Source organism: Lagopus muta, chromosome 4 (genome assembly GCF_023343835.1).
Source record: "Lagopus muta isolate bLagMut1 chromosome 4, bLagMut1 primary, whole genome shotgun sequence".
NCBI classification, from domain to species: Eukaryota; Metazoa; Chordata; class Aves; order Galliformes; family Phasianidae; genus Lagopus; species Lagopus muta.
This window is the reverse complement of record NC_064436.1, coordinates 49,501,886-49,528,299: the sequence shown is the minus strand read 5'-3', so window position 1 is coordinate 49,528,299 and position 26,414 is coordinate 49,501,886. Positions and strand designations below refer to the sequence as shown.

General features: G+C 39.4%; 1 protein-coding gene across 2 annotated transcripts in view; it reads left to right on the top strand.

Moving 5' to 3' along the window:
- The window catches only part of UBE2K (ubiquitin conjugating enzyme E2 K), a 36,273-nt gene that overhangs the window by 1,414 nt on the left and 8,445 nt on the right, over nucleotides 1-26,414 (top strand). The window contains exons 1-4 of one of the 2 annotated variants that reach the window (XM_048942453.1): nucleotides 1,278-5,725; nucleotides 12,703-12,796; nucleotides 17,657-17,715; nucleotides 20,208-20,290. In XM_048942453.1, the coding sequence (XP_048798410.1) occupies nucleotides 5,672-5,725; nucleotides 12,703-12,796; nucleotides 17,657-17,715; nucleotides 20,208-20,290 (290 nt within the window). In that variant the 5' untranslated portion in view covers nucleotides 1,278-5,671. Of the gene's footprint in view, nucleotides 1-1,277; nucleotides 5,726-12,702; nucleotides 12,797-17,656; nucleotides 17,716-20,207; nucleotides 20,291-26,414 lie in introns of those variants that run through there. The other variant, XM_048942452.1, reaches the window with a different exon arrangement.

Here is a 26,414-nt window from a genome sequence, read left to right as displayed (position 1 = left end):
AGGCATTTTCCCTTTGCCTTATTTAGGTGGAAAAGGGGAGGGAAAGAAAACTTCCATAGTTTTAGGGGGAGATCCATGCAGCTTTTTTTTTTATTTTACTATAAAAGTTGGATCTGAGAGTGCATTTTTCTCAGTTCTTGTTTCTTTATTCTGTGCATTGAAGGGCTCAGCATAGAATGTTGTGAATAAATAATACTGTGAAATGCTCTCCTTTTTAAGCTGCATAAAACTCCCCATGAAGACCCTGATCCTTACAAATCTAAAATTACGAGATCTTAACATTAGAATGCATCACTTCAGTATTTTTTCCCCTGCCACTAGCTAGCCATGTTAGAGTGTCACATTGATGAAGTAATTTACATGGAATTGATGTTTAAGGATATACTAATTCTCCTATCATGAAGAGTGAATTTCAGCATTCATCAGCACCTGCAATTTAGACAACCACAGTGTATTTTGAATGTTTGTATGCTCAAAGGTGGTCAGACTAGGGTATCAGTAGTGCCACTAATGTGAAAACACATGCAGTGAGTTAAGGAATGGAGGATGGAGATATAACTCATACAAATCAAAAAGGAAATAATTGTGTGGTTTTTTTTTGCATAATTTACATACTGACATTAATCTTAAATCTTGTTCCTTTAAAAGAAAGAAAACACAAATGGTGATGCTAAATTTGTTACTTAGAAGTTTAAGTCCCTCTCTGGCAAAGTGAGTCATGTTCTTTGCACTTTAATTATTCTTCATTTGGTGCTTTGAGCTACACCTGAGCATGGAGAGCAGCCCCTGTTTCTCTGCAGATGCAGTAGGAGTGCAGACGCCTGGGGAAGACTTGAGCACTCTTGGAAAGAATACAAGGGGTTTGCTCTCATCTTCCAGTACTCATCTTGGTACTGAAGTAAGGTGGTAGAACCAGAAATGTTTAAGGGGGAGAAGCTGGGTGGTATTTAACTTCTGCAACTGGAAGCACCAGGTTTCACTTCTAAGTATTGCAGAAGAATTCTGAAAAGTGTGCTTATTCTTGCTATAGGTAAGGTTTAATATTTGTATGACTAAATATACTTAGTGCTTTCTGTTTGTGTGACATTGAATAGTATTTTTGGGAAACCACTACAACAGCTTTCAGTCTTGTCTTGCTCTCTGGCTTGCAGGTAGGAGCTGAGGGATTTTTGATGTGGTAGGAGGGGTTGACAGAGCATTTTAAAATCTTCTCACACTTCAGCGTTTTTGCTTTTTTCTTTTTTTTTTTTTTTTTTTTTAAACAATTCTGGCTTTTTTTATAAGGCCTTGCATGTTATCTTTAGGAATGGGATAATGTAGAGATCCTTGCAGCTTTACATCTTTTGAGTTTATGAATAAGGTATGTGAGACTGACAACAGTTTCCTTGTTGAGAGTTCTCTCCACAGTAGGAGGCTTTTTGCTGTCCTGTAGAAAAAGTTTTTAAAATTCTCAGATTGATGATGTCCTGCATATGCAACAAAAGTGAAGCTGCTAGTCTAGGTAATAACTTCACTAGTGGAATACATGTTAGAGGGTACTGTATTGTGCCTGTATTAAAACTTAAAGTAGTAAACAGTAATTAACTCATGCAGTGTTTTGAATCATAGTCTAGGCTAAGCATCAGTTGCTCTCTTTTTTTCTTTTGTCATTTCACTAATTTATCTTGTTAGTTTCATGGATTAGGCTAAATTAAAATCCAAAGTAGGGAAACATATCCTAAATGAAAGTGTGAGGCTGCAGCTTGATGGAGAAACCAACAATTGGTGGAGAGAAAATAATAGCCTGATGTTTATCTTCTTGATGACGGGGAGGAGGCTTTGGTGAGGGTTAGCTGGTATTATTTCAGAATAGGGTTACTGGAATGCTAGCCAGATTCTTACGTTCTCTGTTTGTAAGCAGCTATCTTATGAGGGGAAGGATCTGGCATTTAGCAATGAGTGCTGAAAAAGCATTGTGTTCATTCATGGACTGGTGCTGGCAAGTGGTTGTAGTTCATCAGGCACTTTAACGTGTAAATATTTTTTCTTATTTTAATACAGTATCTCATGTTGTGCTTTAAGGAATGATGTTGTGCTGGCGGTGGAGGATTCAAGGTGAAGTTGACCATCCAATATCTTTAGCATGTTAGGAGCTTTCTAAGTCGAATGCTATTATGGAGTGAAATTGCTTCTCTGTGGTATTGAGGGTAACACTTTGGTAAACATGGTTTCCTCCTGGCAAGAAAAGAGTTGGTGGTATTTCTACCACAAGATGTTCCTCTTCCATGTATCAAAAGGCAGAGGTTTATCTGCGTAGAAGGTAAACACAGATAGAGCTGCAAATAAATTGAACTCGACTGTAGTTGCAGAATATGAGTATCTGCAAGAGCAGATATGTGCAGTAACAGTTAAAATTTGTAACTTGAGTCCCAAATAGTTTTCAAGTGGAAACAGTACGTTGATGGCAAAAATTTAGTTGCATCATTTCCAAAAGGAAGTCGATATTTGTTCTGGAGTCTGCTATGTGATTTTGTGATATAAAAGAGAAAAGGGAAGAGTAACAGTTGTGTGCCATACTGGGCCCCTCCTGAGGCAGCAAGTAGCTGTGGTGTTTGTTTCCTTCTAGTGGTCTTGGGATGCTTAGCAGTTTGTAAGCTGCTAAATGACTTCTTGGTAATTGGGAAAGCTGTGAACTGAGGTTCAGGAAAACATCATTGCACCTGATTTGCTCATACTTGAGCAGTCTTGGGTGCTAGAAACTGAATTCACTAAAATGGAAGCTTTTACTAGTAATTGTGCTTCAGTGTCATTAGAATGGCCTGATGAACACTTTGGATGTGTTTTTTTTCTTACCATTTATTATGTAGGACCAATGCAGATGTATAAAAATGAAATGTTGTCTATTATGACTCCTGAGTCAGCAGCATAATATTTAAACACTACCAACTTTCTGCTCAGTAGGCCATTAAGAATTGGCCTATTGAGGTCAAGTGTAGGTTTAGTAAGTGCAGAGTGTGAGTAGAGCTAGAGTGGGCCTAGTTAATTAAAGTGTAAAAATGAGAGCATGAGGTTGTATTGGTACAAATTACTGGTTTGGCTCTCAGAAAACTTGCATATGGCCTCAGATCGGGGAGGAGGGAGGCATCAGTGCTTCAAGTGCAGGCTGTTTTGTAGACGGACGTGTAGAGACTGGAGAAATTCATGAGCTGACAGGAGCCTTGTGAAGTGAACTTTTAAGTGCCAAGTCCTGAATGTGGGAAGTAACGCTGCACATCAATGCATATGCTTGGGGACTGACTGGAGACAAAGCAAATTGGCAGAAAAAGACCTGTGGCAAAGAAGGCCAACTGCATACTGGGTTGTTTTAACATGAATGCAGTGAGAGGGATGAGGAAGTGGTTCTTCGCTTTCCCCTGCACTTGTGAGACCGTATCTGGAGTGCTGTACCCTGTTCTGGGAAATCCATTTACGTGCCAAACTGAGTCCAGTAGAATGCCATAAAGGAGGTTAAGGGACTGTGGTGTGCGATGTGAGACAAGGGCAGAAAGATGGCCACTTAAACCCACCACAGATACTTTACTGCAGAGGTGAATCATACTCATTTCATTAGTGCACAGGGGTAGGATGAGAAACAACAGGTAAGAGCTGGAACCTGAAAAAAAGAGAAAAGGAAAAAAAAAAAAAGCCATTACAGTCATCTAATTTAACTGATTGGACAGAGAGACTGTGGATTCCCTATCCTTGGTGATGTTCAAAAACTCAGTGAGACAAGTTCTTGGGCAGCCTACCTTTGTTGGACCTGCTTTGAGCTGAAGGTGGGACTAGATGCTCTCCAAATGTCTCTTCCTGCATCATTTTGTGCCTCTAGTATAAGGTTCTTTTAAATTAGTGGTGTGGTGGGGTTTTCTTTATTGTGAAAGGAAATGACAGGCTATAACTGAAGACTATGATGGGGTCCCCACATCACCCTTCTCTCCAAATTGAAAGTATATGAATTTGATGGGTTGACTGTTTGATGGATGAGGAACTGGTTGCATGTTTGTACCCAGGGAGTGGTGGTCAGTGGCTCAATGTCTGGATAAGGATCAGTGACCAGTGGTGTCCCTCAGAGATCAGTGCTGGGAACAGTGCTGTTTAATATCTTCATCAGTGACATCAGCAGTGGGACCAAGTACACCCTCAGTAAGTTTAATATGAGTGAAAGCATTTTTGATGGTAAGGGCAGTGAAGATCTGGAGCAGGTTGCCCAGAGAGGTGGTTGATACCTTGACCCTGAAGACAACCAAGGTCAGGCTGGGTGGGTCTCTGAGCAACCTGATTGAGCTGTAAGCATCCCTGTTTTTTGAAGGGGAGGTAGACTAGATGACCATTAAGGGTCCTTTCCAACTCAAAACGTTCTATGATTCTATAACTGTCACCAGACCTCATAAAATATTTTCTCCATGAACAAATCAGGTTTTTTTCTTTATCTGAGAAGTTTCTGCTGTTGTAAGATGATAATGAATCCCCTGTGCTCAAATCGGACACTAGTTCACTAATTTTTTTTTTTCTGCAGGTGCCAAGTTGCCATGATTTTTTTAGGTTGAATGAGTTCTGAGTTGGAACCATGTAGGGTAGAATGGATATGAAATCTGTAATGCTTCTGGAACTTCTATTCATTTGAAATGTGAGGATCTTAACTTGAAAATAGCCATTTGTGGTATCCTTCATACCTTGCTGGAAAGAACTCTGCTGTGTATTTCAAACTCTACCTATGACAACAGGCAAGGTTTAGAGGTGTTTTTTTTTTTAATATATAATTAGAGGTTACAAAAAAGGACACTGAAATGCCATTGCTGTGCACCTTTTGGTGTTCTTAATTCTCTGTGGTGTGCTTGGTTACGTCTTCCAGTTTGTACCAGAAAATCACAGAATCAACTGAATATGGAAATGAGCAACAGAACTTGCCTTCCCATTACCAGCACTTGGCCAACTCACAGGTGTGGTCAAATGATCACTGCTGAGAATCTTGAATGGTAGATTTGAGCAGTGTTATTCATAACACTAGTGTTTGTTGGCACCTACAAGGAAAGGCCTTCACGATGATCAACTCAACTACCAACCTGACCCAGCAAGCCCCATTGTTACACCATGGCCCTTGGGCAAAATAACTTGAGCTGGATCTCTGCACCTCAGCCTTTAAAGAATTTGGTCCATAAGCTGCTTTTTCTTGTTAGAGTAATTTGCTCTAAACAAAACACATTTACTAGAGTGTTTCAAGAAAAGTTCTTACTATTCTCACTTCTAAGGTGATCTTTCTGAACTATTGGTTTACTTGCATTTTACACCTGAAATACAATTGCACTTTTTCAGAAGTGTTATGTAGGTGCTAGAGGCATTTTTGTTGTCAGTATGTATCCAAGATTTCCAGTGAATGGCATTCATTTTGGATGAATCCCAAAGATGCTAGAAGGTAGTAGAAAGCAGGGAAAAAGTTGGTAAGCACTGAAGTCAGGCTCATTTGATTGTCTTTTGCGATCTTTTAAAAACCTGAGGAAATGTGCAGTTGTTTGTACAGGACTGGGTTAGTCAGTTTAGGATTTGCAGTTAGGCCGCAGCTAGTAGGTGCTGCCTTCTCAGCACAACCATGTGGACACCCCTGTAGTAGAAATAACCAGTCATTTAACCTTCCCAGATTCCCATTCATTCTTCTATGCTTCTTTCTAGGAGTTTGACTTTAATGGGAAGGAAGTGTATGAGTTCTAAGGTTGGTTCACTTTACTTGGTCTGAAATTTAAAGGTCGCTACTGTTTTACCATAGTAAACTTCTGTAATTGTAAAAGTGTGCAAGAAAGTACTAGTTAACAGTCTTGGGTTGTGTCTAATGGTCTTTCAGTCACATTAAACTTGTTAAATTAGAGCACATACTTAGTGTAGCTCTTACGTTATTCACTGAGCTTGGTTTCCCAACCCAAGGATTATCGTCACTATTATCCTTCATTTTTACACTAATAATTAGTACAGGTATTACATTAAGGAAAAACTTTTGGTTAAACATTATACCTACTATGCTAGCTTTCGGTATCTGACAAACCGAGTAAAAACTTTGCTGTATTTAAGATGAGAAAAGCTGAGTTACTTTATCACAAAGATTATCAATTTTGAGACTTTACATTCTGTGTAGATTGCTCTGAAAATAATGCCCGCTGTTTATTCCCATGGAAACTGCAACAGATACTAAGAGCACAAAAGCACTGTTTGGTAGAGGAAATTCTCAGCTATTTTTCAACGTAGCTAAAGGCAGGTGGTGGTTGTGCATTTTCACCAGTGAAAAACAAGATCTTGCATGCTACGCTTATTAAAAAAACATACAGCAGTGGAGGTGACCCACTATTGCCGCTACAAAAACACACCAGCCACTGCCTCACTGTGCTCATGTCCACTGGTTGGTCTCCATAAATGTTCAATATGCATCGGTGAATGTCAGTGGGTACCATTTTTTTCTGAATGAAGGGAATTCAGTGACATACTTTTGCTCCATACCCACTTCCATTTTGTTAAGAGTGCCCTCTGCTGCTATCTGTCACATGATGACAGCATGAAACGGAATATTAGTAGGAATGTTCCACCTCTACTGTCATACCATCACTGTCTGCCTCTGACACTGTGGGGCAACATGATAAAAGAGGAGGGATTACTTCTGGAGCTGCCCTCGTGTATCCTGCTCTAGGGTTGTAGTCCAGTTCTGCACTCCTGAGCTGATGATATTTTCCCTTTTTGGCGTCCATGAAAACCTATCGCTGTTAGTTTTTGCAGTATTTGAATTGAGAGCGTGTGGATCTGCTTGCTCTGGGTATTTCATAAAACGATTATCTACATAATAAACAAAGTATCTTTGTGAGCAGCAACTTATTTGAAGAGTAGGTCAGTGTCTTTTATTCTGTTCTAATAAGATTGCATTGGGTCTTTGGAGTGTTTTTATAGTCATCAGTGTCCACGTAGGAGAGAGAGGTTATGAATATTGCTGGCTGCAGAAGAAGCTTCATTCTGCACTTATGCTTTATGGGACCCCAAAGAAGTCAGTCAGTCATACCACGTAATTCCACTTTGACTATGCATGTGTATATGAAAGCTGAACTCATGCTGTGTGCATCATGCTTCTACTGGAATGTTAATAGGAACTATCCTGTCTACTTTTGTCTGTTGTCTCAAGACAGACAGAAAAGTAACTTCTATTTGTCATTACATCACTTTTAGTCATTACTAGCCAGTCAGATCAACAGTTCATTAGGAAAACAAAACAAAAACAGCTAATGGTTGCGTAAGTCTTGTTGCTTTGGAAAATTGAGGTTTAAGGTAACATGCCTTCGTGTTCTGCAATGTTTGTGTAATATTTACTGCGGGGGAAACAAATGAATTAGTCCATATTTTAAGTAGGTAGTTTAGTTCAAGCCAGGTACATGACTTTTTATTTTAACTGGAAATAAACTGAGAAAGCATTTTGAAGTTTTTTGCTATATTTGAGTAGGGGAGGCTATTGCAAGGTAAAGTAGCATGTTCAAGTGGAAATCACTGTAACGGTCTATTACCTGTTCCCCTTCTGGAGTCCTTTAGAGCTGAGCCTTCATGGCATGTAGGTGTAAAACCTTTTGCTTTGGAGTAATGGAGTCCATAGGGGAAACTGGGATGGAAGAGCTGTTCTAAACTATTTCCAAATGTACTCAATGAGTGAATTAACATTGACAATTTAAAATGAGCTGAATCCGGCAGTTTCTTTAGATGTAGTGTTACTAGCAGCCTAAGCAGAGTGGACTTGGACTGCAGGAGCTGCCTCAAATAGTTTTGTATGTTTATAAAATGACTAATTCCAAATAGAAATCAAACTGTTATTAAAGCATTCTTTAACTGTAGGAGTTTCTCAGTTGTTTTGCATCAAAAACTAGAACTCTGCATGCAGAATTTGAGGCAGTCTACCTTGCAGTCCTCTAGAGTTGCTTGTTTGTGTAGGCTTTGCTGAGCCGTGTTGTTTAGAGCAGGAATCCCTTGCACTGTGCTCCTTCTGACAGTCAGCATCTCAGTGGTACTCAGCTTAGGTTCCTGTTCCAGTTCTGCAACTCCTGCCCATGATTAATGCTTCTGGGTACTGTAAATATCATGCATGGTTAGACAGATGTAACCTATGTCTGTTAGGGCCCTTGCGTCAGCACAAGAGTGTGAGTGTGCTGCTGTATACACAGCTTTCGTGGCATGGCTTCCCCAGTTTAACCACACCATCCTCACAAGAGAGAGGCTGTGATTGTATAACCGTATGAGCTTGTGCCAGCATAGCTGTGTCAGTCACACCTTTGCCTGCCTGTGACTGACACAACTGTTTTGTCAGAAATAGTTGAGACAGCCACTGGAGCTGAAGTTTCAAAATACTTTTAGGCTGTCCGAAGGCAGTGCCAAGAAGCAGTGTCACGTGCCTCTTGGAGCCTTGTCGCTTCCTACTTTTATGCTCCCCGTCCTCGTCTCAGTTTGCAGTGAATCAAATAAGGGAGTTGAGTTGAAATGAACGAACCTTCTTAGTAAGATTCTTCTCACCCAGATGCTTGCTGTGCAGCGCTGTGAGCACTTGCATGGAGTCCTGCTGCCTTCATGGAGCTCTAGCAGGGGGAGAATAGAAACTTGGCAGCTGTTTGGCTGGTCTAAGCTGCTGAGACTGGGGATGAAGTGACATTTGACTGATGAACGTAGCAAGAACTGATACTTAGATGCTTTAAAGAAAGCTTTACTAAAATGTATCGCTTTGCGGAGTCTAGTCCAGCTCTTGAGAGATGATGTTTTTCTTGAGATACTTTGTTTTCTTACAGAAGAAAATCCTGCTGGGATTGTCATTGTGTCTGAACATGTGTAGTAATACAGAATTTTAAAGTTGATGTAGGTTTAATCTCTTGTTAAATACGTCAATTGGAATTTGAGATGAATTTATGTTAGCAATCAATGAAAATGTCTGTATGCCTTACAAGTGCTACAGAAATATCCCAGGGTACTCATTTGTATCTCCTTAGATACATTCAAATATTTTACATATTAGTTACATAGTATATTAGCAAACAAAGTTTTTCCATTAGAAGACAAAGCTACCCTGATTTCATTTTTTTTTTTTTTCTTTGCAAAATGAGCAACTAGAAAATACAGGTGAAACTTAGGTGAGATGGAATTTGCAGTGTGGAAGAACTTCAGTACTGAAAGCTGTAGTAGGGCCAAAGAATGTCAGAGTATTTTAAGAAAATGCATTTCTTTGTATTGATCTTTTCTTATCTGGGAGAACTGCTCTTTAATGTATCTCAGGCAGACTTGCTTCCTCTCTTTTCCCTGCCCTGCCCCAAACACTTGATGATGAGCATTGCCTAGAAGGTCAGCAAGAGCTCTCCCCATGAATGTGATGTACTGATCTCAACTGGTTGTGCAGTACAGATAATTCATAGCCATGACTGACAGTTGTGACACTTTTGCTTCTCTTAACAAGCTTCAGGTTTTTTAGGGCTCTGGAGATGTTCTCCTTTCCAGCTTTCAGCAGGAGTGAGTCTGAAGAAATACTTCCAAGCTGTTGAGCTATTACAGCTCTTCGGAGTTTGTGACTGGTGGGGGAAGGGGGCATTTTTGCATGGAGCTGAATGTTTTCTTGCAGTCGAATTTGCCATTTTGCTGCAGTGTAGTGCCTCGCACTTCTGGTTTGCTTTCTAGTTAAGTGATATGTCCTACCTTTTTTCTGTTCTCCCATTTCTGGCATAAGCGTGAGCTGTCTGGATGCAGTGTGCTTCCTGAGCTGCTCTGGTGAGGTGAAGAGGGAAGGCCAGAGAGCTGGAGGAAAGGAGGTGAATTGATTATAATAATGCAGATGGAGTCTAACCAGTTCTTCTGAAAAGAGAAGACCGGAGCACTACTTTGATGCAGGGGATGCATTTAAAAAGGAAAAAAAACCCTCAATTCCTAAAGTTACTAGAATATTGAAAAAAGCGAGGCGGGAATGATATGTGCCTTGCATTCACTGCTTTAATCCTCCTTTTTCTCATTGATCAGCCTTGATCAAAATTATTTTAAAGTGAGATGGTAGAAGCATTAGTTCTTGTAGATTCCTTGAAGAAGGTTTTGGTGTGGGTGGAGTGTTTTCATCTTGACAAGTAATATTAGTAGGAATTGTTACAAAACTTCTCTGGAACTATGGAAGTAAATGCTGCCAGAGATGGCATGGCTCAGATATTTCAGGAGTTGTTAGCCCAGTGATTTAGTTACCAAATTGCTACTGAATCAACAGGAGGTGTTGCTATTCTAGGCTTGGCATGGAAGAGTAATGAGGTCTTTGTGGGAGAAGTGCTTCAGGGAAAATCAGCTTGTGCTGTGTGATCGCAGGTTGGATCATGTGTTGTGCAGTGAGGGCTGTTGGTGTTGATGAGGCGTGCTTCTGGAGTGTGTAACAGTGCTGTGGTGGCAGCTTCACAGAGGCAGCCCCAATGGCTGTGTGGGAGGCCGGGGATTTCTTCTGTTAGAGCTGCAAAGATGGAGTGCTGTTACCTGTGTGATCCTCATTATAGGAAAACACCCCAGATTTGATGAGATGAACAGTCAGTATGTTTAAATATTAAATGTTTCAGACCATTTCTCTGGGGATGTGGACAAAAACAAGCGTTGGCAAAGCAAACTGAGCTGTGCCTTGCAAAGTCTATCAGCACAGTAGGAAGGGGATCCTTCAGCTGTGTAAGTCCTTTGCTATATGGGGGCATGGTGGAAACGAGGTACAATCCCAAAATAAATAAACCCTTTCACTGATACAGTGTGAGGCAGCCTACTGTTCTTCAAGGTTGTGCACAAAGTACAGACCCCATCATTGCCTGGCACTGGGCTTGCTGGTTTGTGAAGGAAGTGGTCCTGCAGCTAGCAATAGTGGGTGTGCGCTTGTTGCCACCAATGCTCAAGGTAAGAGGGAATTGTTGTGAAAAGCTGCTAGCGTGATACTAATGGACATGGAAAATGAAGATGGGTATCCAAGCTGCTACATCAACATGGAGGGTCTTGGGGAAGATACAGAGGTAAAAATGCTGAGTGGAAAACAAAGTAAGTTCCAGCATGAGTTGACTGCAGATACTGCTGTTGGCTTTCTGGGCAGGAAGCAAAGGTTTGAAAGGTTCTTTGAAAGAAAATTCTCTGGTCAGGCAACTTCTCTGAAGAGTAGGAAAAATGAAAATCAATCTTAAATCTGTTCAGATGTAAGGAATATAATTTCATCGGTTCTATTAATAGCTTCTTCCCTTCTCTGATGTATTTTCTAAGGTCATGAAAGATGGCGCAACACCTGATGCTAAATTTAAAATAAAAGAAGCCAATTAGTTGATACCTTTAAACAAGACATTAATAATTAAACACTGACTTTCAATTTTGGATGTGCGTGGTGTGGGCTTAAATTTGTAATGTGGTTGAATATGTTCTTTGAAACCCTCTGCTTGGCTGTGTGGTCACAGGAGTTGCCTCCCTTCTGTGGGTTGAGGGCTTTTTACTCAAAGTCTAAAGGCAAGTGTGTGTTACCAGAAGTGGAGGGGGAGAGGGGAAGTCCCAGATCACTGGATTAATTCAGTGGAACTTCCATCTGATGTTCTTTACATGGTGAAACTATTATTTAAACTTTTCCTTTGTTTTTTTTTCCCCCTTTATATCTGTGAGCATCTCTGGTCTGAAAGGCACACTGCTTTTGGTGGGTGGCACTGAATCTATAGACCATTTATGGGAAGGAAATAGGTAGTTAATCTCCCAGTGGTTGTTCAGTGAATTCTGCATCGTTAACGCTTCACGTCATTGGTAGATCTGAGAACCAGCTGATGGCAACCATCATCTTCACGTTCTCATGATGCAGGAAGAAGGTACAAAAGTTGTGAAGAAAATAATGTGCGATTCAGGAAATCCCCGTTGCGTTCAGTGAGCGCTGCACACGCGACAGCAGAATGGGCAAACCTTTAATCTCTTCCAAAAATGTCACGGTGTTTCTAAAAGGGAATTTTGCTTTGCCTTGTCAGAAATGTTACTGACCGAAAGGTCTGTATGAATTTCATTAATACTGCTCTTTGGACTTGAAAGGCGAATTGAGTGGAATATACAGCTCTGGTTAAGCATCAGGAGCGTTTCTGGAAGGCACGTTTTCTCTGTATGAAAATAGTGTTTTATTTTGCAGGCATGGGTGTGAAAATGCTGAGGAGGTGACAATGAAATTCAAGAGTATAAATAAATAATACCTTATGCCTAAATATTAAAGATAAACATGATCTTTAGACTCCAGTGTTCTGTTTAGATCATCGTCTTGTTCAAAAATAGTGAGCTCCACATGGGATGTCTGTCTTATTCCAGTGAAAGTGACAATGATGTCTATTATTATTCTAGTAGCTCTAAACCAGAAAAAAAGACAGCATGTAATTCAGCCAGCGGAGTTTTAGCTGGTTTAACAGAACAATCAGGATTTAAATGTAACTAATAAAAAAAATAACGTCAGATACTGCTGAGTTGTTTTGCTTATTTTAGTGATAATATAAAGAAAATTAATTGCACTTCTAATGCTTTACAGATTATTTTTATTGGAGGAGGACTCCAGCTGGAAGATCCAACTTTAGGTCACCATGTTAAAAAATTTAAGCGGTTCAAAAATATGTAGTATATTTGTGGAGAAATCTGTGTTAAATGCTTACTTACGACTCTCTTTCTCTGTTTGTTTTTAAGACGAGCAAAAATCAAATTAAAGTAGATCTTGTAGATGAGAATTTTACAGAATTAAGAGGAGAAATAGCAGGACCTCCGGATACACCGTATGAAGGCAAGTAAAGTTTTTATGTATACATTTGCTGTACGCTTCATGTGCCTTAAGATGCTTTGTTTGTAAAATTAATTAACATAAAAATTAAGAGCTACATTTGGAAATGTTAATTTTTTTTAATAGAAAGGTTTTTTTTTAAGCTGTTTAACACGTGTTGCCTGGTGCACCTGTTCTGCAGCAGGACAGGCTGTCCAATATCAAATGCACAGGTACAAGCTGTGTGGTACAACTGATACAATGCTGGCTTTATTTAGCATTAATAATTTTAGACATCTTAGCCATGTAGCATCAAGAATCTAAGTTTTAGTCTGGTATAACTTTATGTGCGTTTCTGTGGTCAAATGTGGTCATTCAAAATGCAATGGCATTCTCTTCAGACAGAGTAACAGTACAAGTTAAATTTGGGATAAATTTATACTGGAGTGGGGGACTCTATTGGACATTGTGTCTACAGCTGTCTTCAAAAGTAACCTTAGTGACTTTTTAGTGTGGTAAAGCTGATAGCAGTGGCCACACACTTCAAGTAATCGCCCATTTCTTCAGTCAGAAAAAAGGGATATAATTAAATACATACTAAAAAAAAACACAAAACAAAACAAAAAAACCCCAACTTTAGGAGCTAATAGAGCATGTGATTAAAGATACCAAATAACTCATAGTGCTTACAACTGTGGACACTCTTATCTGTGTATGATAAACAGGAAGCTGATGGAAATGCTTTCTATTAAAATTCCTTGATGAAAAAAGATGGTTTTTAGAAGGTTTTTTTTTTTAGTTACCTCTAAACGGTGTATTAGCAAAAGTTCTACTTCATTTGAATTTTTAGCTAAACTTTCAGTAAACAAAAATGTCCCAAGGACTGTTGCAGACAAATTGTTTTGATGAAAACTTAATCAGTTTTCCAAGTTTTCACTTGTTCTAGTTTTCCATGCCTCAAGGCCAAGATTGGGATCTCAGTATTGTTCAGATCTGTGCTGTTTATCAGTGGTCTGAAAGATAAATTCTTATCAACTGGGAAAATACCTGAAAGCTGTGTTGTAGATACAGGTGTACATGCACTCAGCACTGTGGCTACTGCTGGAAATCTGATTGTCACAGTGTCAGGGAGAAGCTCCCTTGGAGCTGCTTCTCAGGCTAACAGCTGCTGGTGCATTCCAGCACTCCCCCAGCTGGAGTGAAAGAGTCCCAGCTGGGACCCAGTAAAAGAGGAGGAAATAAACCAATACAGGGTGGAGGATATTGGAGGAGGTGAAGGTGCCTAAAGCTGAGGAGAAAATAAATGAATCTGGAAGGGAGGGAGCAGAAAGGTGGAAAGTATCTTGTCTGTAGTGTTAGGGATATTCCCCTCCAGAACACCAGACCTGGAGTTCCTCTGTCAAGCAAATAACAGTTCTCCCTCGTCTCCCATGTCTACGTGCCCTCCTGTCATCAGTCTCCAGTGTTTAGCTGACAGAAGATAATAGTTGCAAAGATGATGACTTCTTCAGGTTGTAACGTGCCTTCAATTTGAAAGAACTGCACTGCAGACATGAGTGCACTGTCCTGGTAAACCTACTTGGAAGTTGGTACTTCTGCTTAGTCGAGTAATTCTTTTGAAAATATAGTTGGTGCTGTAAAACCAGTCTTACTTTAAGATGCTAATGTTGCAGGTATTTGGATACTAGGAAATATCTCAGTTATTTCTGTTTGGAAGATGGTTTGAGAGCTGTTACAATGAAAGATGTATCTGTGTGTCACAAAACTTCAGAACTTTAAATCAGTTCATGAGGAGGCTAAAAGAGGTTTTAATGCGTGTCTGCAGAACTGGATTCTATGTTATGCTGGATAATTCCAGCTGGACCAAAATTTCAGGAATGGAGCACTGGGTTCATACCTTCAGTTTTCATTAGCTGCACACACTGGCATTGTGTTTAGTGCTAAATTTCTGGTGGGTAGTGCAGGCATAGTTGCATCCATGCTAATGAGTACATTTAATGATGCAGTTGAAAGGATATACTAGATATCCTGTTTTGAGGAGAAGTAGGGCAGAACTGTTATGTACACTTACTGTGGCAGGACAATAATGTGGCCACACGCTTACTTGAATCTGCGAGGTAAATGCACCCAGAGGCAAAATTAAAGTTTCCATCAGCCCAAATTCTGGCGTTTCCTGATGTTTGAGTTCTTCAAATGCTAATGTTTCTGTAACATAGTTTGATGCATTTATTCTCTGATGTAGTTAATGTGTGGTTTATATTCTGTGACTAAAGCAGAAGCGCGTGCTGCGTAATCACTGACTGATTTCAGTCATCTACAGTCTGAACAGCAATGCCACACGTACCTTATGGGGAGAGGCTAACTGACATGGCCATTCAAGTCAGATCCTTCCCTGATACAGGAGGGAGTTTTTAGGGCTGTTGTTGAAGTAAAAGAACGATAATATTTATGAGTGACCTCAGCTGATGAGGTATCTGGAAACAAGCTGCTGCTACAGAGTTCTTTTGTAGGCCTTATTGGGGCATTAATTGGTCTCGGGGTGACTGAGAGGAGGAATGCAATCTATTCTTGACAAACGTACAGCTTTTGTTTTTCTGCAAGTGTTGTCAACTCATACTGATCAATTTTTAGAATATTACAGGACACGACTGCCACTGAAACACTGCTGCTTTCCACTTCAGAGCACTCATTTGAGGAGAGGACCTTTAAAAGTCTATTAGCAGCTGCTCTTTTACTTGAATTCAAGAACTTGTCAATAGTTTTTACACATTGTGTAATAAAGATATTAATTTCGAGCCAGGCTTGCATGTGAACCACAGTTAGTGAAGGAATGTCTGAACTGTAAATTCCATAGGAAAGGTTGCTAAAACTTAGTCTAACTCTATCAAGAAATGTACTTTCCAAAAAGAGTGCTGAAGGAATTTCTTCCATTAGCAGTTAATTTGAGCTCAGGTATTAAATGCTGGGAAAAGATCATACAAATGCATACTCCCTTCTTCTAAAAAAACAAAGAAAACAGCAGAAATCTTAGCATTTTAAACTTAGTGCTGAGGAAATGAAGTTAACGACTGTCCAGACTTGTTTATTCTGTCTTCAAATCCATGGATTTAACTGTAAACTTCAGCGCACAACAACTGTGCTTAATAAGTAACATTGCCAGCTTACTGGTCCCTGCCATTTTAAAGTCTTTTGGAGTTGTACATGCCAGCTGGAAAAATCTGGCAGCCAAGCAGTGCATTGTGGAGAAGGCTGTAATAGTCTGTCTTTTACAGGCACCGTCTTAATGGCGTGCAGAAGAAATGGCTATATCCAGGGCTAGGATTTCTTATATTGTGTTACAAAATGGTGTGGCCACGAAATCATGCAGGGACAGATGAATTTTAGTAATCTAGGAACAGTGTAATTGTGTTTCTTGAAAAAATTGCTGCTCATTCAAAGAGAAGAAGAAGTGAGCTGAAGTTGATTGTGTTAAATGTCTTCAAAAATAACTTGCCCATGCTATCCTGCAAGCAAAGGCAAGCAGTCAGTTCAGAAATGGTGGTAATTTGGGGCTTGTTATCCCTGGTATATTTTCTGCTGAATCTTTTGGAGTTACTGTAGAATTAATAGAGGGAACTGCATTTGTAGTAGGCACTGTAAAACAATCAGCTCTGTTAAATATCAGCAGATACTAAACCATAGCCAGTTTCAAGTGTACTGTATTACACTGTATTGTTTTTAAAACAGTGAGATGTTGGTACCTTCTAATGTGTATTTTTGGCACAGATAAAAAGATATCATGGACTTGAGCTGTTCAGAGTGTTCTTTTTTTTTTTTTTTTTTTTTTTGCATGTAGATCTATACAGAGTGCTTGAGATCTGCTTTTGTATAGGGCTGTAGATAACTTAGGAATTAAAAAAAAAAGAAAAAGTATATTTAATGAGAGGAAAGGTTTCTTTTAGAAAGAATGGTGGTAGAATGAGGGGGAAAATTAGCAAGTGAGGAGCAATGTTTTCAGTTTCTATAAAAGCCAAGTGTCTAAATTGGTGTGTGTGTGTCTTGCTATGCTCTGTTCTTTTCATCATTAAAATGATGCCACTGCTTCCTGGCAAGTGAGCATGAGTAGGCAGAGATGGTTTGAGCTGGGAATCTTGAATGTTTAGATAATGATATAGTAACAGGCAGATGAAAACAAAATGTGTTTAGAGAAGGACAGCAGAGTTCCATCTTCCAGATTCATGTTGTCCTTTATTACATGCTGTAATTCTACAAGTGGTATTATTAGTCCTAGTATTTGGAAGTACTGAATTGCACTGGAGTTGTAAATGCTATCTTCAGACAGTAATGTAAAACATAATGGGAACAGCATTGGATCCTCCTTTTTTCCCAAAGCACAGTAGTTTAGATGGCATTATTGAATGTTCTCAGGCCTGGAATGCTTAAGTGAAATTAATTTCAGCTATGGGGGGTGGGCAGGAAATCTGATTGGTATTTAATAGATGACAGAAAAGAGTCAAAATAACATTCCATGTTCACCCTGGTCCATCCTGTGGCCTTTTGCTTCATTTGATGTCTGTTTTGGGGTACTGATTTATATTTTAGTATATTTTGCTTACACAGAATAGAGAAATGATAATTTTGGAACTAACTAGAGGTGAATGTACACAGTAACATACCTAAGGAATATAGATTCTGATTTGCATATGCTGATATGACTTTATTAGATGTCATTAACATTCATTTATGTATAAAGTATATGAAATCTAGAAGAACCTTCTAGGTAATGCCTACTGGTGAGTTTAAATTGCTGGAAAATGTGAGCCTTTAGAAGCCTATGTTTTCCTGATAAGATTAAGCTTAATTAATATTCAGTTTTAATTTCTTATTTATTTTTGTTTTCTGAAGGTGGAAGATATCAACTAGAGATAAAAATTCCAGAAACATATCCATTTAATCCTCCTAAGGTAAGATCAACATTTGTTGTAAAATAATTTATTTTTGATCATTCTTAGTTATTTGCTTATGTTCCCATTTGCTTTGCAGTACCATCTTCCTTTTTTGATTCTCCTCTAGACTGGAACTGTCTTTTCAAGGTAGAAGTCATGCAGGATGTGTAACTGTGTCCAATCAGAAATCCACTGATTATTCTTCAGAGTACAAATTGATAAATTCTGGGCAGTGGTTTATTGACCCCCTTGTAATTTCTTCTTGGCAAGATGTAGTTTTTGGGTAGCTTCTCTTGATGTAGAGGGTATTGATTTCTGCCTGCTGCTCTGTGGAGCTGCTAAAGAAATGCTGTAATAGATAATTGTTTGTTCTTTTAATTCTTTAAACCCCATATACTATATTTGGTAAAGTCTTAGGTTTAACCTTCCAAGTTTTCTGTTAATAATTAAATACGGCTGGAGCTGCAGTTATTTTATGACTTAAAGACCAATAGATATAGTAGGATTTTTACTGCAGTTTTTCTGAAGGGGTGCATAAAACGTATGCACAAGCTTGGGAGAAGGGAAAAGTGTGCTAAGCTTCTGCAGCTTGCTGCCCTTCATTTTTACCACATCTTTTATGTGTCTTTCTGGTATTTTCAGTCTGTGACTGCTTCCATCTCAAATAGTGCTCAGGATCGTGTTTACTCCAGCTGTGTGCAGCTGCAGTTGTATATTCCTGTAGTCTTGTTTGGTCCCTTCTTCAGTGGCTTATGATAAGCTAGCAGACTCCAGCATTGTCTTACAGCTGTCTCACAGCCTCTTGACTGGCTTTCTGTTTAAGTCTGAAAGATGTTTTTGGCTAAGAATGTGTCCTGAGTTGTGATTATTTTCACCCTGGTATGTAATAATGGGAAGGGACTGGGAAAGAGGAGGAGGGGGAGCAGTGTCACTTAGCTCTTGTCCTTTGAGTGACTTCCTTGGGTCTGGAGTGAAAGACAGTAATTTCTTGTTCCTGAAATGTCTGTTGGTTTCAGTTCTTTCATCAGCATATGTTCTGGGGGGAGCTAAAAATAAGAATGGCTGAAACCAATCGTAGGCCCTGAAAGATAAGTCTATGGACCATGGTTTAATTGCTGCTTCAGGGCTTGATGCTCATTTCTAAAGCTTATAGGTAGCTGTTAGAAACTCAGTGCACTGTAGCACAGTACTGCTTATTCTGGAGTAGATGGTCTTGAACTGGAGGCCTTTTGGCTTGTATCTAGCCCCCCCTTTCATCTGGAAGGTTTCTTTATCTTGTTCAGAATGTGGTTTGACAGCCATTGTTAGCTTGCATTCTCTGTGAGAAAATACTTAATATTTACATGGTGCCTTCTGGTGGTTTTTTGCGTTTCACGTGTACAGAGTTGAGCTAGTTAATAAGAGGCTCAGCAGATGTGGGCTCTTACATTCTGTCCTGGAAAGCAGAACTGTTATGGTGTCAGCTATTCATACACTGATTGTTTTGATTTTATTACAGTCCTGTATGTACACTGTTTTGCTGTAGTACTTGGCCAGTAATGTGTTGGCTGCACTGATTGCTTACAGATCAGGGGCAGAAGTAGAGAGAGAGTCTGTGCTGTTCATAAAATGATTGGGAAGAGTTTGGAGTGAGGAGGTGGAGATGAGAAACACCGAAACAGGTCAAAGTCATTATAAGGCAGTTAAAAGCAACTAAGAGGTTTGAAGAAAATTCAGTGGGCACCCATGGGTTTGCATACATTCTTTCAGAGGACAGCTCATATAGGAAAATGCTGATTCTAATTTTCTCGGCATCTTTCAAAAAATCACCTTCTGTATGCTTCAGGAGTGTGAATACGCTTTAGTGCTAAAACATGGACGTGATCGATGAGCAAGTGCTGGGACCAGGTCTTTCCAACAGCAGAGAGAAAAAATTCTAATTTAGTGAGGTTTGGGTTTGTTGAAGGTCATTGTGCAAGATGGTAGGAGTGGGTGTTCGTGGAAGATAGCATCCACCAAGGGAACGTTTTTGATGCTCTGGTAGCTATCAGCAATTCAGCTGAACAGTGAGATCCAGTGCCTGTGTCCAGGGTTCAGGGATATGCCTTAACCGAGCGGGCTTTCCAGCACTTAAGCTGACTTTTGACAATGCTGAAGATGTGTCTGCTTTTCACCATATGCTTGTGTTTAAACACTGGTACTATTGGAGGGTGTTTCTGAGTGGCTTTGTGTGATGTGAGGATGTGCCCATGTGACAGTATATGGGAAAACAGCTGGGGATGATTTTGGCACTCAGTGGAGCAGTAGTCTGTTTCTGAGTAAAGCAAGATTATATGTAACAAATGGACTTGCAAGCATGAGGCCTCCTGGAAAAGGTCATATCATAGTCTTAGCTTTTGTTTTTAGTTTTTAGTTTGATCTTTCCTAAATCAGTGTTACTCCATAATATTAGAAATGGTACATTTTGAAGATGTTTACTTCATGTACTGCATATAATAACCATTGCATTTTGAAATTTTCTTGTATTTTAGGTGCGGTTTATCACCAAAATATGGCATCCTAATATTAGCTCAGTTACTGGGGCCATTTGTTTGGATATTCTGAAAGATCAATGGTAAGATTCCATATAGGCTTAAATGTGCAAAAATCAACCATACCGGTGTCCTAGATGGAAAGCAGCAGCTCATTGCTTTTCAGTTTGTGTTCGTAATTTCATATACTCTTAAAGCATAAAGTATTTCAGTACAGCATTTTATAATGAAATGACTGGGAAGTAACTTTGGGAAGTATTGAGTAGATATTAACTGATGAATGAGCTTTTTCACAGATCAGTGTGTACGTTTCATTGCTGATGTTTTTTAATTCTCCAGTAACAAGTGCTACCTTTTGCCTTCTGAGCTTCTGAGCATCTCAGCCTCCTGAGATGAAAGCAGAAAAAATAAGTACTTCATTTTGACTTTGGTTTGCACTTCCAAATAAAATTCATTCTGAGAGAGCTGAAACAATGTGTGGGGAACAGCTGGGAATCTGGGAGTGTAAAAGGTAACAGCTGGACAATAGGAAGGGGAGAATAGACTGCTATACTGGTTCTATCTCAGTTATGGTTGATAATACTTATGATTTGAACTTCTAAACTTTTGCCTTTTAGCTGCTGGTCAGTTGCTGACTGATTATTTGTTACTGTTGTGTTAATTAAAAATGTTTTAATAGCCCAAACCCTTGGAATAAATCTGTCCAAACAGTAGGAGATGAACTCACTGCATACATTTTTCCCCAAGCGATAAAATCTTCAAGCAGTGTGAAATGTGTGCACCGGTTGTGTTGTTGTCTGATATCCAATGAAAGAAAAGATGAATTTCACTCTTACGCATCTGTCCCAAAGAAATGGGACTGTAATTCCCAGCTAGATAATATCACTGTCTAATTCACATAAGATTCAAATGCTTGTTACTTCCCCAGCTTCATCAAGACTAGTATTGGCCAAGCAGGCATTAGCGGGGCTTGGAAGAGAAACTCCAGAGCAGAAGGTTTGAGTTCAGGTCTTGCAGCTGACACATGGGATATATACTCTTATTTTTACATGATGAGTTTTTTTGCTGTGCATGTGGCAAAGTATGGTATAAATTAGCAAAATGAATTGTGAAAAGCATACATAATTATTACTTGTTGTCTTCATTTTTTGGAACTGCTTGGTTTTTCTTGCAATCATGCAGTACTTTAGCCATATTTTAAGCAATAGAATCTTTCAGCATGGTGCACTGTGCAACTTATATAGCTAAAGCCAGTGTATTTTTATGTTGGCACCATCCCTTACAGTTGTACTGGAGATTAATGGCTCTTCAGCTGTGCAAGTGCAGTTTCCTGAGAGATCATAAGGCAGATCAGCGAAAAGCTGTTGGGCAGAGAGCTGGCGGGCTGGTTTCTCTACTGGAGGTTTTTTCATTGGTAGGTTGGTTTTTGGCTTTGGCAAAATAACAGACTTTAGGGGGTGTCTTTAACAGATCCTTTCACTGGATCCTTTCACTGATTTGAACGTAAGTCTCACTGGGAGAGCAGGTTTCTTTCATTTGAGGCAAGGTTTACATAGTGAGCATTTATTTCTAGAAGCAAAGGTGGTTAACAGGGGACCTCATTGCAGTCATTAATAGTGTCCTCAGAAGAATTTGTCCAAAACACGGAAGTTCAGGGTCTTGGTTTTTTTCCCTCTCATCTTTTGCTACTCCTTTATTCCCTGTCAGTTGCATTACTCACAGTACCTAGACTTGTGACTTCAAATATCTTCAAGGCTAAATCTTTCTGTACTGAAACTCCTGAACACTCTTCTGTTTGTTTTTCAAAAATGACATCTGCCATTTTCTGTTGAAAACTCTGAGGAAGAAATCCTTAGCAGAGGTCTTCCTTATTTATTGTATTTTGAAATAAAACCAAAAGTCTATTAACAAATTAAAAAGTTCAGTTATTTTCGTATTACTTTAATATGTTCATGAATTAGTGTTTCCTGTGAATAAGGGTTGGTGTTCTTGCCTTTGTACCAGCAGACTGGGGCTCAGGAGACCACATTTCTGTTTCCATTTCTGGAACAGGTCTTCTTTCAGCAGTGCCAAATGCTGTGACTTGAAAAATTCTCACAGTTCAGTCTTATCCCAAAGCTGCTGCTTTAGAAGTTAAGCAGTTATAGCTTTCAGGTGAGTTTCTGGCCTCATCAGTTGCTGATGAAACTTTAAAACAAACAAATGGAAAAATAACAACAACAAAAACATAAAATATCAAAAGCAATGGGTGACCATGAAGGCCCAAAGAAATAATGAACTGAAATTTGGAAAGGAAGCAGAGGAGATTTGACTTGTGCTCTTGTAATCTTTGGAAGCTAGATCTTGCACAGATCTATTAATCTACATCTGCCAATAAAGAGAATGTTCTTACCTTCCCTCACCAAGATGTATTCAAAATGGGGATATTTGAAGAAGATCTTGCCTTATGTGTATTTAAACTGTTTGGTACAAGGAGCACTGATACCAGACCATTTGTGTCTTGCTGATAATGCAATGATAATGCTCATATATCTGGTGAGTGCAAATACAGCTATTATCATGTGTTTGAACAGTTAAAACATCCCTCCCCTACTCTCCCAACCCATGGTAACAGTCTTCTATTCTAATGAGCGTGGTTGAGATATTGTTATGTATATTGGCAGGAGCTTCTATCAGCTTGCAAAGTAACACCTTTAGATGATTTAATGAGTTTAATGAAATTTTCTCTGCAGTATATGCTTGATGCTGACATTCTCTGCAGCTGTGGGTTTTTGTATTTAGATGTGTAAATACCAGTTATGCCAGTTTGTTTGCAGAACTACTGTTTACCAGTAGAATTAAAATGGGGATGTGATTATTATTATTATTACTATTATTATTATTATTATTATTATTTTTAGAAAGAATACCATTTATGCTGGTCTGATTTGACTCTTTTGTGGTTTCACTAAATGTAGCTTGCTTTTATCTTCCAGGCTAGTATTCTATCCCTGAATTTTATTCTTAAATATAAGTTGTATCAATACTTTCAACTGAAACCTGAGAGCTAAATTATTTGGAAGTTGTTTTGCATGAATCCCTTGAGCAGTGAGTTTTCAAGCAGACATGCTGTGGTTGTGTGCGTTGCTACAAAAAACTTTTAGCTGTTATGGTTTTGACAAATGATATAAAAATGAGTTATAAGAATATTTTTTTTGGTAGTGGCTGTACTGGAGCATTCAACCTTCAGTTTTAGTTGATAAGCAAACTTGTTATAAGAGATAATATAACTTTAATAGGTACGTAAGCAACAGCCAGCAAGTAATCATTTGGCCATCTAAATCTGCTGGAGTTTTTGCTCAGTTTGTTGGAGGGACACTAAGCCTTTCCAGAGCTTTGAAAAAATAAGCAGAGAATATTAACGCTGCTTGAAGGAACTCTGCAGTAAACCTGCCACTTCCCCCCCATCCCAAAGTCAATGTCACTCCATCCAGTCTTGTATTTCTCCTCTAAATAGTGACTGTACAACAGGCTTTCACTCAAAGGCCTCATTCATTTCTTCTCCCCTTCCAAATTCCGTAAACCCCTGGTACAAATTCTTTTCTCTAGGATGAACAAGTTTAGTTATTCTACAAATTGAATAAATACTGCAGATTATTTAATAGTAATGACAATAAATGTTTCCAGTAGCCATGCCTGGTTGACAGACTGGAACAGCAATCTGCTGGCTGCAGCTGTGCCTGCTGTTCTGCTGGGTTGCCTCTCAGAGGTGGAGTACCAGAGAGACTGTTTTCAAAGAGGGATGTACAGAACATAAATAAAATCTTCCATAATAGAAAATTACTTAGCCTTTAAAGATGATGTGGGGAGAGGGAGAGTGCTTCGTAATCCTCTTAGGACTCTTTCAGCTCATCAAAAGGTAGGAGATTTCTTACCTCAGGCATGCTGAGCACAACTGGGTTGGCATGTCTTTCAATATTATCATTGTATTCATCCCCAGCTGAGGCTGCTTATTTCTAATGGAAATGCCCCCAAGATGTTAAACGAAAAAAAAGTGCACGTTTGCATATCTATCAGCATCCAGGTTTTCCTTAGCAGAGTGCTTCCCTGCACTGTCCTTGCACGTTTTCCAAGTGCCATGCCATCAGGAAGCCTGCTTGGGGGATAGGAGTTGCAAGGTGGGGATTACAATTCTAAGTTCTCATTTCCCACCCGTTTTATAGATTTCAAGATAGCAGGCCTGCCCAGAGGCTTAGGAGCATTTTGGGATAGGGTCAAAGGTTACAGTGAAGTTGAAGAGGTCCTGAGGTAGAAGGCAAGTAGAAGGCTGGGGTGCAAGAGGCTTACCTGCATCAGGTAACTGCCTGCTTATTTATAGTTGGTAAGACTTCAGGTGGATTTGTGTGCCTGCTCTGAGCGCTGTATTCTAGGGAAGATGGGAACCATGGGAAAAACCCAGAGTAAATAACAGGAATGATGGCCTAAGCAAATACGACTTATGAAAGATCAGCCATTTTAGCATGCCAATCAGCAAATGCAGTGAGGCATCAAAGTAGGTTTCCAAGAAATTTAGGAGGCAAAGATGTCAGACAAGAGTCTGTCAGGAGTGATAGAATACTCTGCCTCTGGCAAAGAGGAGGGGAGGGAGTTAAAACCCAAACTTGCAGCTTCCATTGCTAAAGGGAATTGCTTCAACTTGATGATAGGTTGAGTTATAAATCCACACCTAAAAATGAGCTTCAGGTATAAGAAGAGTTCAAAGTATTTCGTTCAAAATTGTATTCCTGAAAAATAGGCTGCTGATGGACACTGGAAAATGTGGAAAACCTCTTTCTTTTGGAAGTTGGTTTTAAAGAAGATCCTCAACTTTCCTTGCAGCACATTCTTGTCCAGCTTCTGGGGAGGTGATGCTGGGTGTGTGCTCTTGTTTGTTTGTTCTGTGCCACTCAGCCTGCTTTTCTCCAGAACTGATGATGACACTTGTTTCTGCTTTTTGCTGATGAGGAACAGGTCCTGCTGCTTTTTTCTGATGTCTGTGAATGTAATTCTGAGCAGTCGTTTCTGTTCGCTTTATTATCCCAGAAGTAGGCAATAGGAAGAAAGAAGATGGCTTTTTTTTTTGTTTTTTTAAGGAAATTGGAGAATGAGAATCTATTTTTAGCTGTCTTTCCAATTTCTTCTGGGAATCTTAATTTGCTTCTGAAAAAATTAAGCCTCATCTACATAGAAAATAAAAAGACTTTTGGCCTTTTGATCAGGAAAGCTAATTCATATCCTAAAGGTAGGAAATGTTGAGTATATGGTAGTTACAGTAAATGTCAGATTATTTTTTTGCCTTTAACCACAAACCTGATTTTCCTTCCATTAAAAAAAGAAAAAGTGTGTGTGTATTTTTACACTATTAAAAGCTAAAACTGTAGCTGGTTTTCTTTTATAACTTAAAAATATTTCTTCAGGTGCTTGTGTCAAATGAAGGCTGTCTTATGTGTGAGATGAAGAAGCCATTTTGAGGAATGAAAGTAAATTGTAAATTACATTTTAAAACCTTTTAACATATATAGCTAACCCAGCGAGTTCTGAGAGTTGTCAGCCATCTGTATATCCACACAAGTGAGGTATTTATTTTTGTTGTCCATTTTGAAATTGGAGTGTCAGAGGTTCAGGTCCCAAGATGCTCCATATCAGTCTACAAACGAGATGAGTCTGGAAAGGCAGAGCCAGCAGGAGCCATGCTGGGACTCGTGCTCTGTTTCTCCATGGCACCTCTTGTCCTTGGTTGTGCCCCTGCTGTGCTGTTTCTGCTCCTAGAAGATACAGTGTAAATGAAAGTAAATTGCTTGTAAAAGCAGTGTGTGTGGTCAGAACTCCACGAGCCCTGGGTAGTCCAGTTTAAGTAATGGTAGTATTTTCAAACACCTGAAGTAGAAGGATTTCTGTGAGACAGGAGTTTGGAAGAGCTTTTTTTGGTGACAGTGTAATTATGGTGTCCGTTACAGTTGCTGATAGTTCATGTTAAGTGTCTCTCCCCAAAACAAATAATCCTAGACAGTGTAATAAAACAACATAACTCAGGACCGTGGGTTAATAGCGTGCGTAGTGGCTGTGGTAGCTTCTGAAATTCCCTGCAAGAAGATGGAAGTGGTTACATCCATTTGAGCTTAGAGAGGTGAGAAAGTTTGGTGGTCTGTTGACACCTGGGTGCCAGAGAAGTCAATACATTGCATCAAG